The following is a 14,036-nucleotide window of genomic DNA, read 5'->3' on the forward strand; positions in this document are numbered from 1 at the left end:
GTCAGAGCAAATCAGCGAGCAGGGGAGCCACCTGACTGTTTCCGTGGCAACACTCACAGGCGGGCAGCGGGTAAAGCACAGAGAGAGAGAATGAAGGATGAGAGTGAGGGAGAGAAAAGGAAGAGAGAGCGTCCGGAATGTTACTGAATGTTGTAAAATAACATTAATGACACACACACACACACACACACACACACACACACACACACACACACACACACACACACACTCCTCCCTCCCTTACAGCGCTAACACTCCCACACACTCTTTGTATCCATGCAACAGGCTCCAGTCTGAATGGTTTGGTTTCAGGGAATGAATGGAGAGAATTCCTCTGAATGGGCAAAATCTGAAGTGGAGTTTCGGCTCCTTCATTCCTCCATCCATCTTTGTGGTTGTCTCACAGGTCTGTAGGTCTTTGAATGGACACTCATGGCTCCATGAACACACCTTAAAGCCTCTAAAAGCTCCTCTACATGAACTTAACTAGTTAGATACAAATATCTTCACCTATGACCTTTAACCCTGAACCCTTTGTACATTTTCATGGATCTCCATCCTATAGTAACTTCCGGGTGCCTTCTCACATCAGTCGGCAGCTGGTGCAACGTCGCCCCATAATGTGAAGTAACCTGAAAAGTGACATAAGGACAAATAGTACAAAAACATTGATTTTAAGACATTAGCCTCATTATAGCATAACCCAGTGCTAGTTGGGAATCCAGGAGATGAGTTTTCATATAACTGTACCTCTGCCCTTACTATGACCTCACATTCACCCGATCATACACTGACGGTAGGATCATACCAGTCAACCTGCACATCAGGAGCAGTCACGTCTTTCTAATGTAAAGATCTTGGGGTATAGTTCACAGTGGCAGCCATCAGAGCACTGTTGGTGTGTGTTTTGTGGCGTCTGGGGTTCAGACAAACGAGCAGAGAGGAACCAGGCAGAGACCCTGATGCTGGGAGCCCAGACAGAGACATCACAGCTGAATTATTCATACAGACAATAAAACAGAACTTTACTGCCCTCTGCTGAGTGGAAGATGAAGACCAAACACGCCCACGTCCTCGCCTTCTTCCTCCTACTTGATAATTTTTTAGGTTAATCACGAGGCAGAAAAGCTAGAGGCCGACGCTCTTCGGGTTTCTCTGTCTGCTCAGACGAGACGCAAGAACAACGCCAGGCCATTAGCCTCACTAAAGACCTGAGACCTCTGCTGCTCCACAGACCGGAGGCTGTTAATATTTATAGAGCCGGACAAGCCGAGACAAAGGATGCAGAGGAGAGAGGAAGCACTCTGGATTAAGAAGTAAAAAGTGTGTGTGAGGTGAGAGGTGAACGTTGAGCTGGAGGGCAGATTGAAGCTGTGATTGTGCCAAGATAACTCAACGTCTGCTGACTGGCGGATAAAAAGGTTTAAGATGGAGGGAGGAGCACGGGAGGATTTGTGTGTGTGTCTTCCAGTCTCCTTACTCTTTAATGGCTGTGGAGCGATGCCTCTTTGTGGGGGGCCCGCTCATGAATAATGCAGTCTATCAGCAGGCCTGCTGATCTCTGATAAGCACAGTTATTCCCTCTGCGTGTTCACATTATGAAGCTCATAAAAGCTTTAAAGCAGTAAATCCACTCAAGATTTAACCAACCTGACCTGAAAACACTTCCACTTTATATTGATTTTTTGAAATTTGCTTCTTAATGATGAATGCGTTTTATCGAAGTTCTTCATTCTAATCTATATCCACTGATTGATTGTATGGCTGTATTAATATCACCTAATGTGTACATTGAAATAGGAATAAAGCCAAGTAAAAAGAGAAGACAGATGCTGCATAGTCTTTATTTGGAATATATCTGCAATAGGAAGAAAGCATGCACAGGAAATAAAATGAGTGAAGCTTATCAGGATACATTAATACACTTACTGGCTGGAGAAGCCACTAATATCTATCATTTCTTTTAATCAAAGACGAAAAGCATGACTTCTTTTCAAATTTACTGATGCAGAGGAATGTCAAGCCGTTTAATAATAATCCCAACTCATCTAATCTCTTATATTTACTGCATCTTCATTAAGAGCTTTCACCTCCAGCTCTCTGATCAAACATTAATCACACTGCTTAACTTCTATTCAATATCTCTTCATTTCTTAAACTTCAGATTCAACCATAACAGAAAAAGACCTAATTTGTGGTCCCTAAGTAAACAAATCACCACTAAATTCACCTTTCAGTATCGATTAGGTCTAAAGATTAAAGCAGGAAGCCTAAGTTACAGTTTGATAGTTTGGGAGACCCTTTGATTTAGAGCTGGAAGTCTAACACCGACCCCTAGTGGAGACTTATCATACTGCAGGAACAACAGCACAGATCGACTATAGAAGAAGCGTTAACGGATAAATGCAGAGACTTAAAATGGCATCCTGGACACTTGTGAGTGTCGAGTCAGGGGAGTTATGACATCACAGCGCAGCGTCATCGTTCTCGTGGAAACGGTGCAGATGGTCAGAGTACCTGAGAGTCAAAGAGTGAGAAGGTTAGAAAATGAACGCTATCAATGTCAAGCAGAGATCAATTAATCACTCAATCAATCTCATTTCATTGGTTTAGCACTTTTCCTTCATAATTCTTAAGTCAGGATAGAATAAAAACAATTAGGCCTGTGAAAATATATCACATAAATAAATGCGAGAAGAGATCTAAAATAAATTGGAAAAAAACAATAGAAAAATAAATAACTAAAAACAACAAATATCTTGGATTAATAAAGAATAATAACAAGAGACAAATTGTAGACATGGAGGTAAAAGAAACTGCACAAAATCAGGGGAAATAAAATACTGTAGATAAAGATGAAAATAGATAAAGAAAAAAATACACACAATAATAAAAATGTAATATCATTTTCTGCTCCATTTTGTGTGTAGTTTTGTTGAAGCACGAGAACTAAAAACCTCAGGGGCCGCTTTGTACTTCCTTACATCTCTAGGAGCCCAGCGTGGCACTATAAACTAAAATCTGAATTAAAACAGGTGTGTGTGTGTGTGGTGCTCAGGTGTTTGAGGAGCATCACTCACTTCTTGGCACAGAAGGCAGAGCAGTCTCGGCCGATGCTCTCGCTCCAAGCCGTCTTATACAGGACCTGAGCAAAACAACATCAAAATCTAATCAATGTCGATTATCAATAACGAGAACAAACACAGGTCCAAGCTGAAACTGAAGCTTATCTGGTATCAACTAAAATGAAAACATTTATTCAATAATAAAATATTCACTCTCATTGTTATTAAAACTCTGTTCTTGCTCTAAAAATAAAGACATGACATCACTGCTCATCTTCATCTCAGAGCCGTCGACGATGAGGAGAAGTGTTGTCGTACCAGAAACACCAAGCAGTGCAGGAACAAAGTGTAGAAGAAGGCGATGGTGCGAGCCATTTTACTGGAGAGGATCACACGGCCCTGAGAGACACAAGAAGGACCGTTACACACATTATACCACACACTGAAGCGCTGTGTGTGTGTGTGTGTGTGAGAGAGAAAATGTGAGCGTCACCAGGCTCAGAGTTGCTTTATCCCATGGACTGAGGCTCAGGTAACGGCGTTGACGCTCCTGCAAACAGAACAAAGCATAAATCACATCTCCACCAGGGAAGCTCCACTGTCAGATCCTGGTTTTACTTTACATTTGATGTTACATCCCTTCAGTCTGAGACGTTCAGCGTATGTTTAAGTAATGAGGTAATCCTCCTCTCAAGGCCCTCTGTGGGCGCCACTTTGCCCAAACTTGTCTCCCTCGTCTTTTTCTCTTTCTATTTGCGTTACTGCTTTCCCCATAAACGACTTTCAGCACAACCCTCCAGACGAGCAGGGACGTGTACTTTAAGAGTCTGATTACTGATTAGTGTTCCCACGTCGTTCCGAGACCAAACATCAGAGTAGAGTGTGTGTGGCGAAAGGTGTGTGTGGTTCGTACCTTCTTGCTGAAGGAAGCAAATGGATCCAGCCTCTCCTCGTACTGGGAGGAATAACGCATCACTGTGTCATCACTCCCTCCAGCCTGAGAGACAGAGAGTGTAACAGGGAGAGGGAGAGGGTGTGTGAGAGAGAGGGGGAGAGAGAGACTTCATTAAGGCAGAACTCAACCACATCCTCCTGTCAGTGGAAGTCATTGGTCAACATGTTTCATCAGAATGATAAGTGAAAGGTCCTCAACAAAACTTCATTCATGCAAACAGAGAGAGAGAGAGAGAGAGAGAGAGAGAGAGAGAGAGAGAGAGGGAGAGAGAGACGCACTTTGCCTCCGTAGCTCTGCAGGAACTTGATCTTCTCGTAGAGTTTGATGTTGTCTGCTCTCAGGCTGTCCAGCTCACTCTGCAGGGCCTGCATGGTCTGCTGCACAGAGCGGTTCTCCTGAGGGGGGAGGGGCAGAGGGCAAATGACTTCTCCCAGACTTGAAGAACAAAACAATATGTGTGCGTGTGTGTGTGTGTGTGTGCGTGTGAGACTCACAGCCTCCAGTTCCTGGTTGCGGGATCTGAACCGTTCCCTCTGGCTGGAGATGATGGAGAGCAGAGAGTCCATCTGGCCCTGAGGCAGCTCAGACTGGGGGGCCATACCAGCACCTGGAGCACAAAGCAAACAGATTACAGCCAACATGGGGTCCAGTCCCTCTGCTTATGCTCAACCATAGGGTCCAGACTATATAGGGCTATATCACTGACATAATGCTGCCACCACCTGGATGTATTGAAAGATGCAGCAGGCACGTCAGAGCAACAGCTCACACAGGGACGTACCAGCAAACATGGCGGTGGCCTCTTTGATGGGATCTGGGATGTTCCCCATGCCGCTGAGCTCTGACCCCTCAGCGTCGGGGCGGGGCAGCGAGGCCATGCCCTGGATGGTGCTCAGGTCGTGCTCCAGCTTCAGGATCAGCTCCTTCTGCTCGGCGCTGGTCCTAACCGCCGCCGCAAACTCCACCTGCAGCTCTGCATAGCGGCCTGCGGGGGGAGAGAAGGGACAGACAAAGATTTAACCACCAGGTCAGGAGTAAGAAACAAAACTTTGAGTTCTGTAAATAACTCACCTGTGGCAGCAGAAGAAGACCACACTAAGTGATTTCCTAATTGGAGTCTTTGCTCCACTGAACTCTTTCTCTGAGAATACTTTTCCTCATAGTACCATCAATGCAATCAATCAAACATGTCGACAACAAAATCGATTCCGTTTCGGAGCGAAAAAAAGGAGAAGAAGCAACACATCACACTTTTAGTATTTGTATAAAAGAGATTTACTTCAATTATCACACCTAGGGTGCATGTGAATAATAATGATGATGAATCAAATGTCGATCATAACAAATACATCGTGAACGTTTCATACAGTGATATTGCTTTTCAATGTTGTAGAAGGGACTGTTTTACAGTGCTGAGAACAAACAACATGATACGTTTAGTAAATAGAAAGATAAAGAAAACAATGATACATGAGAAAAAACATAAGGGAGGGGAAACCCCGAGGAGAAGAAACGCCTCTCAGGAGGGACACAAGTGCTCGGGGAACAAAGAAACATCTGAAACCATCCCTTTACAGTCATGCAGCCTCTTGTACTACGACACACTTACGCGCACACACTCACGTAAAAAGCTGTGGGAGGAGGAATGAGGATTTATTACTTCCACGTTGGTTTTGAAATGATCTAAAAACACTCCGAACTCGCTAAAGCCTCAACAAGCGTCTTAAAGCTTTCCAAGGGGAGGGGAGGGGGGGGGGGGGGGGGGGGGGGGGGGAATGGGGGAGGGGGGGGCGGAAGATCTCCCCGGATCATTTGGTTATCAGACTACACTGTGGCTTAAGCTATATGGGCTAAGAGAGGCCGGGAAAACAAAAAAACAAACAAATAAAAAGACGACGCGACCTCGCAAAACACAAGCCGGGGGAGTGAACTAGCCGACTATTTGGCTTCTTTTTTTATTTTTTTTTTCCTTTTCTATTTTTTGCTTCCTCTTTTTAAGTCTTCGCCACTTGCTTGAAATGTTTCGCTATCGACCGGAATGCGACGGGAGGGTTGAGTACGAGGGGGGAACCGAACGCACGCGCGAAGACTGGGTTTTCTTCTTTTTTTTTAAGACTTAGAAATGGCCGCCGGGTGAGAGGAAGAGGGATGAGCGCGCGAGAGAGGTGTGAGGGGAGCAAGTAAAGGATGAGTGTATTGTGCTGTACTGTGTGTGTGTGTGTTTGTGTGTGTGTGTTACTGAGTGTGCTATGCATACAGCACCGCTGATTCGGAAAGTGTGTCCTTACAAAAAAAACACGCTTCATACCATATATTTCTAAAAGTATTACAAAAAACATCTGAGGTTTTTCCTTTCTCTCACACTCTCTCTCTCTCTTTTTTATTTTTTATTTCCTGAATGTGGCGACCAGTGCTGCTGCTCGGGCTTCCGTTACGACCAACGCGTTAAAATGAACCACCGCTACTTCCAACGGATCATACAGTAAAGCTTTACGACTTCAGAAAACGTGATATGATATACAGCATCTGTTTCACCTTTACAATGTTATTCAACAGTGTATAGAATCATCTGATTTAAATTTGTAGAAAAATATCTGTGGATCATGGAAAAGTCCTGAATCGTCCCTTCTCTCCTCCTGCCTTCAAACAAAAACAATAATCACACTGTGACGATAATCAATCAATAGCTACTCGATCGTCTGTATTTACACGTCTCCGTTAGAATTGGCACGTGACCGGATCAATACCTGTAGTGCCATTAATGTCACAGCAAACCTGACGCAAACAGAAAAATACAAAATGCCCTATGAGTAAATTCAGTGTTATTACAGTGTACGCTTCCTCCTTCATTCAACACTCTGGCCTTTCACTGCTAATTAAGGTGTGTACGACGTGAGAAATGCATTGTGGGGGAAACAAAAGTAAAACGACAGCGAGGGCCGTCAGAGGTGAGGCCCCGGACCGTAACGCGTCTGCGGGGTCGGTCGTAAGGATGCGCTACTTTAAGAACAGTTCTCGTTCGCTGCTTAGCTGAGCTCGGGGGGAAAAGCTGACGATTAAGTACCGATAACGCTGATGCGTGGGACAGATCGCTAACAGAAACGTGTTGATTTAACGTCTAATGACATCACTAGTTTGGTGCCCTGCTTGGCAGTTAAAGGCACAAATCTGATGATGTGGTTTGGGGCGAGTTGATGAGTTGGTCTGTAAAATGGCCGATGGGTTAAGTGCTTCAACTTTACTGTCGATGTTACAGCGTCCAGGACAGGAAATACTTACAGTATTCTGCAGATGACTCGTGTTTAACAGACCTCATCCACAGGAACAGCCAATCAGGTTTGATGAACGATTTTAACGTTTGATACGATGAGATAAACATTTAGAAAAAGTCCCTGCCCCCCAAAATTTGGAATGACCCCGCCCATGTGATGTCACCGCACACCTCTTGTCACCTACAGAAGTCAGGCTAACCTGGGAGGGCGTAACACTCCCTGGTTGACCAGTAGGAGGCACTGGTGCAGTGACACGGATTTGGAGCTGTGTCTCGTTTCGTAGAACGCATTCTTGAAAGAGGCAGTTTGTACTGGATTCATATGTTGACATGTGCGGTAGACGGAATAGTCAACTTCTATTCGGAAGACGCTGACCCAGTGAACACATAGGCACAATGACGTCAGCAAAAAAAAATCTAATTTTACTCTCAACCTAAATAACAACTTGCTAGCTGGTCTACTAGCAATTTGCTAGCAGCCTTGCCTACTAGCAAGCAGGCTGGCGTTGGCTCATTTTATACCTACAATTGGCGTGTAAGTGTTAAACTATATTTGAACGAAAAAATATTTGCTCACATTTAATAATTCCACATGCATAATTCTTGAAGAAATGAGTCATTTGTAGTGTCTTGTGATTAAGAATAATAATTTTAGAATAATTCGGACTTGATTACGGTGGTTTCTAGAAAAGGGCCCGGACAGACACACCCAATTCATTCAAGGCATTTTTCTTCCATACTGAAAGGATCTGGCTGATCCAAACCAGCGACGCCAACGTACATACGTGTTCAAAGAATGAAGCCGGTGAAAGGAGACACAGCTCAGATCTGTACAGGGCCAGAGGCATCAGGAGAATCAGCCCAGTGCTCAACAAATCAAGATTTTCACGAACTAACGTCTCTTAACGAACACGGCATGATGAGTTCACATCATCAGCTCACAATATGTCTGAATGTGTCGGGAGGAGGATTCATTACCGAGGGTTGAACATGGATTGAAACCGGTACGGACGATAATTATCTACAGCTGTACAGTATGATGTCACACAGTTTCCTGTGAGAGGGGGGGTGGGGGTTGGGGGCGGGGCTGCTGTATAAGAATATATAGCGTAGAAAACACGGGCACGGCTATTGTTTTTTAATTTTTAGTGTTCAGACGCAGATAAGAGCCTGTGCTTGGTTCACAACCACTTTAAAAAAGGCATTAACTTCCCAGTAGCCTGGGTTTCGTACTCTGTCGTAGTGTTTACAGACCCTGTCTCAATAAGTGCTTCGTTACGGACTGCTATATCGATTATGCATAATCATAGACTGGCTATTTCCTGATCGATCTGGCGTAGCACACCTGCTCGCTGGTACACTTCTCTAATCTCAATTTGGCAGATAGATATGACCTCCTTCAGGTTCCACGCGAGAGAGCGTTCTCGAGGTGAATTCGTTTTGACCTGTTTGACAAAGCGTACTGCGCTCGCACACGACGACGACGACGACGATGACCGTGCTGGGGGGAGGGAGGGGGTGGACCCGATCAAAAGAGAGTCACGCGCCCCCCCCCGCCCACCTGCCCGCCGAGCGTTATGGTTTAGGCTCGCCGGAAGAAACTCTAAAATGACCGGAGCTGTTTTGCGATTGGTTGATCTTCTGATATGTCCTTTGATTCTCTAGCTAGCAATCTAAAGAGCAGAACTGTTGTGGTAAAAGCTTGATGCTGCGGGGAGCACGAGCTGTAGCAAACACATTTCTCAAAGCTATTGAAATGACACTAAACTTTAGGATTCATGAATATACAAACAAATGAGAACTAGTACATCTTTGTAAATATTAACCAATACTGCCGGCAGTCTATACGTCTAATAAAAATGTTACTTGCCCTCAGGAACAGTATAATCCCTTACAAAATAGACAACTCAAATGATAAGACATTAAATGAAAAATACAGCACCTATAAATAAGCAGAATAAAAACCAAACTATAAATGCAAAATAGCAATAAAACCAAGCTACAGTAAATCATAGTATTACACTACTTTGTGAGAAGATTAATGTAATGGTAACGCATCAAACAGCTTAAAGAAGGGTGTCAGTTGTGCACTAGTAGTGTGTGCAAGTAGATATACGAAATATGACCCCACTCGTCGGAAACACTGAACGCTCCGCAATCGCGCACGCTTCTGCACGCGCACCTATTGACGGGCATGCGCGTGCGTCCACACACACACATACATACACACACACACACACTCCAACACACGCACTCACACACACACACAAAGGGGAGGCAGTGGGCTGACAGGCACTGAGGGCTCGTGTGGGACAGAGAGGAGGTGATATGCCTTATAATTTGTAGTGTATACAGTAGAATTCAATGCAAAAAAGACTTACATCCCTGGATACAGGAGAGACTGGAGGAGAGTGGTGACTACTCACACTGGGGAGGGGGGGAGGGGGTGGAGGGGTGGGGGACTGGAGGTTGGGGTGAATTCACTTTCATGGCGATCCAGAGGAGATACAGATTAATCAAGTACTGTACATTGCAATGATTTTTTCGTTTCAGTCAGATATTTCATCACGGTTGATATTCTACTTCGGGAATTGAACTCGAGAGTGAATTGACCTCGACCCCGACGCACGTGCAGGCAGGTACGAATGCACACGAGACGCGCACGCACACATACAGAGACGGACAGACGTACAAACATGCGCACACCCACACTCTTCCTGATTTGGCCTATAAAAGATGTGTGTTGTGAACAGAGATAGCTTGTCGGTGGTGTGCACGAGCGGACACACACACACGCCCGGCAGGTCCGGTGCCGGGGGGGGGGTGACGCCGCGACGTTCACCACTCTCAAAATCAACAAGAGACATGTATAGCATCAGCGACATGTCAGACAGCTACAGTACTACGTGAATTAATTGTATCGTATTTCAACAACGCAACATTATTCCATTCTAAGGTGTTCTCTTAAAATAAAAAAAACAAACAGTAACTTGTTATTCTCTTATTTTCTGTTCTTATTTTGTACTAATTAAAAATGCTTCCTAAAATTCCCTATTTTGTACTCTTTAGAGTCAATAGACTGTGCAATCTCTTATTGGCAACCAAATTGCAATATTAAAAAAAAGAGATCATCCTTCATCCTTGAAAGAAGGGCTTAAGGAGACAAAAGAGGGTTTCTTCCTTCCTTCCTCTTCAGATGAGTGCGTGTGTTTGTGAGCAGTTAAAAGATCCTTCTGGCCATCTCATGGCTGTCAGCAGGATAGGATACGGGACACAACAGGTCAAAGTTCAACTTTCTTACATCAGTAACCATGGCAGCGCAGCCGGCAGGCCTTCCACTACCCTCTTAAGAGTGTAGGAGTGAGATAAAAAGGAAAACATGCTGCCATTAAGAAGAGGACGTGCACACACACACACACACACACACACTTTTGGTGTGTACACAAACAAACACCGACACACACACACACACACAGGTGCACACTGACACAACCCCGGACATACAACACACACACACACACACACACACACACACGCAGTGAGTGAAAAAGGCAAAGGGTTTGTAACAGTCACTCTACAGTGTGAAAAATGAGGCGTCTCACTGAGTGAGGGGAGGTTTGTGGACACTTGGGAGGTGAGAAGAAGAGCGGAAAAAAATCTCCTTTAACAAAGTGAGAGTTCCTGTAAGAGTTCCTGTCTCTATCTATCATCTATCAGTGTCTATCACTGTGACAGCTGCTGTGTCAGGCCTTGCCTGTGTTACTGAGTCCAGGTTTCAACCGCAGCTGTGGGTCAGACCCCAGCTCAGGACTAACCAGTCTGGTGCACCAGTGGCTGGTGATAGGGGGAGGTACAGCAGGGCCGGAGGCCAGCAGGACGGCTAAGTGCTTTTCTCAGTACAAAAACAAAACTCAGTTAAAAAAGAGACACTTCAGTTCTCTTATTTTGTTCTTCTATGTGTTCAGTATATCTTCTTTTTTAGGGTTTTGCCAACCACTCTTTGTTTCTTTCCTCTTTTCGGAAAGCTTCTACGTAATAAAAATGGCTGCTGAGCTTGACTTTGGCTGTGCCCACTCTCCAACTGGAACAGAGCAGGAGGGGTCCAAGGTTCGAGGTCGTGAGGTTATGAGAGAAGAGGGATGAAGGATGGTCAGAGGGAGCTAGAACTCCCACTCTGAGGGATCCTCTTTGCTGGCAGCCTTCTCCAGCCTGTGGATGATGTTATTGAGATTGGCTGCTTTCTTCTTCCGCAGATTGTTGTCCCTGGGGTTTCTGGTGGGGCCAGAGGCTGGGATGTTAGTGCCTGAGGCTGAGCCACTGGAGGACGCCTCTGTGAGGCTGAAGAGCCCCAGCCCAGCCTGTCCACAGCTGGAGCCCGGGCCTGAGGTGGCGCAGTCTAGTTGGGCAGGGGAATTATTAGAGCCCCCTGCCTCAGACTCGGCCTCCATGTCGTGGTCTTTGCACACTCCTCTGTGTTCCTCCAGGCCAATGGCCAGTCCCTGGCGTGACTCCACGGTGCCCTCGGATTCAGTCCCATCACAGCTGTCACCCTCTCCTGATTTGGACCCACGGAGAGAAGGGGAGCCCCCCTCACTCCCAGGTCCTACCCCTCCAGCTGCCTGGATCTCCTCTATGAAGAGTTCTCGTCGGATACGTGACCTAGTAGAGAGGGACACATGGCTCAGGTCAGGCTCCGCAAATCAGTGTTCAAATATCATAAACCCATCTCCCAACTTTCATGATCTTACATCGCGTCTTTAAAGGGACCCCTATAAATCCTTGTGCTAGTACTTTAACACCACAAAGATACTAAATCGATCTGTAGTCCCAAATTGAAACAATATCTACTTAAATGTTATTTTATAATGAAGGCACTCTGATTACACTGCAGTCCTTTCCTGACTATAAGCTGCAGCACCAGAGGACAGAGAGTTCTCGCTCCCTCTCTATAAAGGTGCCTGGCGTGTTTTCCTGCGTGCTGACCTGTAGTTATGGAACCAGTTGATGACGGTGCTGGTCTTCAGGTTGAGCTGGGAGGCCAGCTCCTCGATGGTTTTGGGGGAGGGGTAGGGCTTCTGCTGGTAGGCCTTCTTCAGAGCCTCCTTCTCTTCAGGGCCCAACACCACCCTGGGCTTCTTCAGATGCTGCTGTCCAGGACTCTGGGAGCCCTGGACGAAGTCTGGCCCCAGCAGGCCACTGTCCACTGAATGGCCATCACTCAGGGAGCTCAGCCGCCTCTTCATGTAAGCTAGGGAGTGAGACAGAAACAAAAAACTGGCCATGAGCACTGCAGCATAACAATTATGTAATGAACACATCAGGATTGTAATACACACAACTATATGTGCTGCAATAATCACACAATTTGTGCAGGCCCAAGCCAGACATGTCAGTCTGAACACACTGTCTAGGTCTCAGCGTCGGTGCTGAGCTGACTATTCGGCGGAACACGCACGCACACACACACACACACACAGACACACACAAGAGTGAAGTGCAGGGTGAAGGTTGTTGCAATGAAAAAATGCTCTCAGACTTTGTGTTGTACATCAGTCACTGTTCTGCCTTCCTCAGCCACAAGGTGGCAGTGTAGCCTCACTCAGTGCCTCTAACAATGGAAGCCTCTCTTCCATTTTACAGCAAATGAACAGCCCCGTTCACTCCAGGCACCAGCAGCAGAAAGTGAACAGCTTCACATGAGGCTGACATTTTCTCAACCCCTAAAACACGCTGCCAGATGTATTAGTGTTGCAGGGAAACATGCCTTTGAGCAAGGTTAGCCCGCTATGGAAGTTGTGTGACGCCTCGCAGGCTTGCGCCACAAGGGTGAGAGGTCAAACATGGTTACTCCAGACGAGGCCCGTGTCTTTCCTCATGGCACTGCTGCTGGCCAGAATGAGTCCCGATGCTATTTGGATGCATTACTGAGGGGTCAATAATCTAAAATGGAGTTGAATGGAGACTAACCCCACTCCTACACCCCTGAACACACTGATGGAAGGTCAGTGGTGTTTTTTGCCCTTGTGCCTACTTTGCTGCATCAGGAGGGTAAACTGATGGTGGACGCTTGTGCCCACTGGCAGACTGAGAAATGCGTTTTGATCTCATAAGAGAGATTTTCAGAAGGGCACCAAGGGGACTTAACCACACAGACGTGGATCCAGATAGAACACGTGGGCTACAGGAGAACCAATGATACAAATACAGGCTTATTGACACTGATGATGATGATGATGATGTTGACTATGATGAAGAGCAGTGCTGATGACTGTGAGTAAGCAGGCCCCCCAGCAGCCCCCTATCTGTCACATCTAATACAGGATGTGATGTCGGCCGTCCTGATTGGTACCGACATCACACCAAGACAACTGGGATCTGCACAACATGCTCCCCTCTGCAGACCAGTGTGTGGAGTTTAAAGGCTGCTCTTAGTCTTTTATATATATATGTAGGTATAGAAAAGATTAAAGATTAGTCATGATTTGCAATTGGACGGTGTTGAAATGTTTTTATCTCTTGATTTTTTTGTTTTTTTATGGGATATGTCTGCATTGAACACAGCGTGGAGTGTGTTGTGTGTTGTGCAGCGGCCCTCCAGTCCAGCAGATGTCTCATCTCTGACCTAATGCGACTTGTCTGCAAAATGGTTTGACCAACGTGCCGGTGACTCATTTTGGCTTTCAAAAACAAAAAGGATGCGAGTGAGCCTGACAAACATCAGGCCGTCTGCACAGCATGGAACTCT

General features: G+C 45.8%; 1 protein-coding gene across 3 annotated transcripts in view; it reads right to left on the reverse strand.

Moving 5' to 3' along the window:
* Nucleotides 1–1,828: 1,828 nt before the first annotated feature.
* Nucleotides 1,829–14,036, reverse strand: part of cux1b (cut-like homeobox 1b) — a 72,010-nt gene continuing 59,802 nt past the window's right edge. For 2 of the 3 annotated variants that reach the window (XM_076140790.1, XM_076140797.1), the window contains 2 exons: nucleotides 12,275–12,539; nucleotides 5,823–11,950 (listed from right to left, as the gene is read on the reverse strand). In XM_076140790.1, the coding sequence (XP_075996905.1) occupies nucleotides 11,452–11,950; nucleotides 12,275–12,539 (764 nt within the window). In that variant the 3' untranslated portion in view covers nucleotides 5,823–11,451. Of the gene's footprint in view, nucleotides 2,518–3,080; nucleotides 3,146–3,383; nucleotides 3,465–3,558; nucleotides 3,616–3,978; nucleotides 4,063–4,298; nucleotides 4,416–4,514; nucleotides 4,628–4,801; nucleotides 5,006–5,822; nucleotides 11,951–12,274; nucleotides 12,540–14,036 lie in introns of those variants that run through there. The other variant, XM_076140806.1, reaches the window with a different exon arrangement.

This window comes from Genypterus blacodes, unplaced genomic scaffold, assembly GCF_046128005.1.
Source record: "Genypterus blacodes isolate CSIRO-AG114 ecotype Tasmania unplaced genomic scaffold, CSIRO-AGI_Gbla_v1 ptg000003l_1, whole genome shotgun sequence".
Lineage (NCBI taxonomy): Eukaryota > Metazoa > Chordata > Actinopteri > Ophidiiformes > Ophidiidae > Genypterus > Genypterus blacodes.